This window comes from Sinocyclocheilus anshuiensis, unplaced genomic scaffold, assembly GCF_001515605.1.
Source record: "Sinocyclocheilus anshuiensis isolate Anshui unplaced genomic scaffold, SAMN03320099.WGS_v1.1 scaffold222, whole genome shotgun sequence".
Lineage (NCBI taxonomy): Eukaryota > Metazoa > Chordata > Actinopteri > Cypriniformes > Cyprinidae > Sinocyclocheilus > Sinocyclocheilus anshuiensis.
In genome coordinates, this window is record NW_015542408.1 from 3,357,521 (window position 1) to 3,358,908 (window position 1,388).

General features: G+C 40.7%; 1 protein-coding gene across 1 annotated transcript in view; it reads right to left on the reverse strand.

Annotated features, from left to right (window-relative positions):
* LOC107693184 (protein transport protein Sec23A-like) overlaps nt 1-1,388 on the reverse strand; it is a 30,992-nt gene that overhangs the window by 9,046 nt on the left and 20,558 nt on the right. The window contains exons 14-16 of the mRNA XM_016492479.1: nt 787-940; nt 605-682; nt 354-515 (exon numbers count right to left, since the gene is read on the reverse strand). Of these exons, the coding sequence (XP_016347965.1) occupies nt 354-515; nt 605-682; nt 787-940 (394 nt within the window). The remainder of the gene's footprint in view (nt 1-353; nt 516-604; nt 683-786; nt 941-1,388) is intronic.

Below are 1,388 nucleotides of genomic sequence, written 5' to 3' on the forward strand. Positions count from 1 at the left end.
GTTGAAGGTGATGGTCCGTCATCCAACAAGAAATGTCTGTTAGACATGCTGAGATGCGAGCAGCTATCGTCGGATCATCAGGATGGAATGAGAGGTAGAGTTGAGTGTCATCAGCATAGCAGTGATATGAAAAGACATGTTTCTGAATGACAGAACCTAGTGATGCCATTATATGTATATATATATATATATATTATATACATAATATATTTATTCATTTCTAACAATTTGGAGAAAATTTAAATTTCATGTGTTGAAAATCATGCATGAATCTTCCATCTATAAAGTCCCTCATTGATCCGTCAAATCAAGCAAACATTAAATGTGCTGTGGGAGAAGGTTTGCATGTTTACCTCTGGCGGCCCGCTGAACGAGTATGCATACAGGATGGGCTGTACCATTATCAGAGACTGGGTCAGGTCCTGTCTCATGAACTGGTGTCTGTAATAGGTGCTTTCATCAGGACTGTTGTTGAACACTTGCAGGAATGAAGACCTCCTCAGATGGAACATAAACTGCCAAAGACAATGTCAAGATCTTATTTTCACTTAGCTGTAAAGCGAGATTCAGTGTAGTCTCAGAGCGTGAGACAAAAAGAACGTACCTGAGGATACAATGAGAACGTCTCAGAGAAACGGAATGAATTGGGATCATCTTTATGATAATCTCCAAATTTCTGGCACTGCAAATGAAAGAAAATAAAGAAATTATTGTGCATCCCTAATACTAAAGGACTGATTATACCAAGTAAGTCCCAGCTGAAAGAAGAAGTGCTGAAAGACTCACCAAGCGGATGAGCTGTCGGTCCAGCCAGCGCAGAACATCCGGGCCCTCTTCCGTCTCGGCCCTATAGATGGCCAGGCGGGCCATGAGGATGGCAGCGGCCTCCTGGTCAAAAGATGCAGCGATGCTCTGGATCTGAGTCTGCGCATCAGCCCAGCTGAAGAGGAGGATGCGAAGAACATGTTATAGCACAGTGACCTTCAAATACAAGCTTTTGCATCATCGGTCTGACTCACATTGATTCATCCTCATGTCTGCATGGTAAAAAAGAAATCTAAAAGGTATATTTAAAGCGACAGAACAGAAAAGAGTCAAAGAGCTCAGTAATGTTTCAGGCACTTAAAACACTTTTAGTATGTTTGAAAGCTACAAGCAGTGCATTAGTCTTTGTCCAAGACTAAATTTATGCTTACGATGCACATTGATTCTGACAAACAAATGCAATGTTCTAAAAGTGGAATCTTTTGATGTCTTCTTCAAGTTGTCTTGGAAACTGTACGTGAATGTTGAACATAACAAATGGATGATGTACAAAGATGATGTCCAAACTTGAACATTTATGAAAGGACAATCTACAAGAAGAACTATCTACAAGGTTCCCCCCC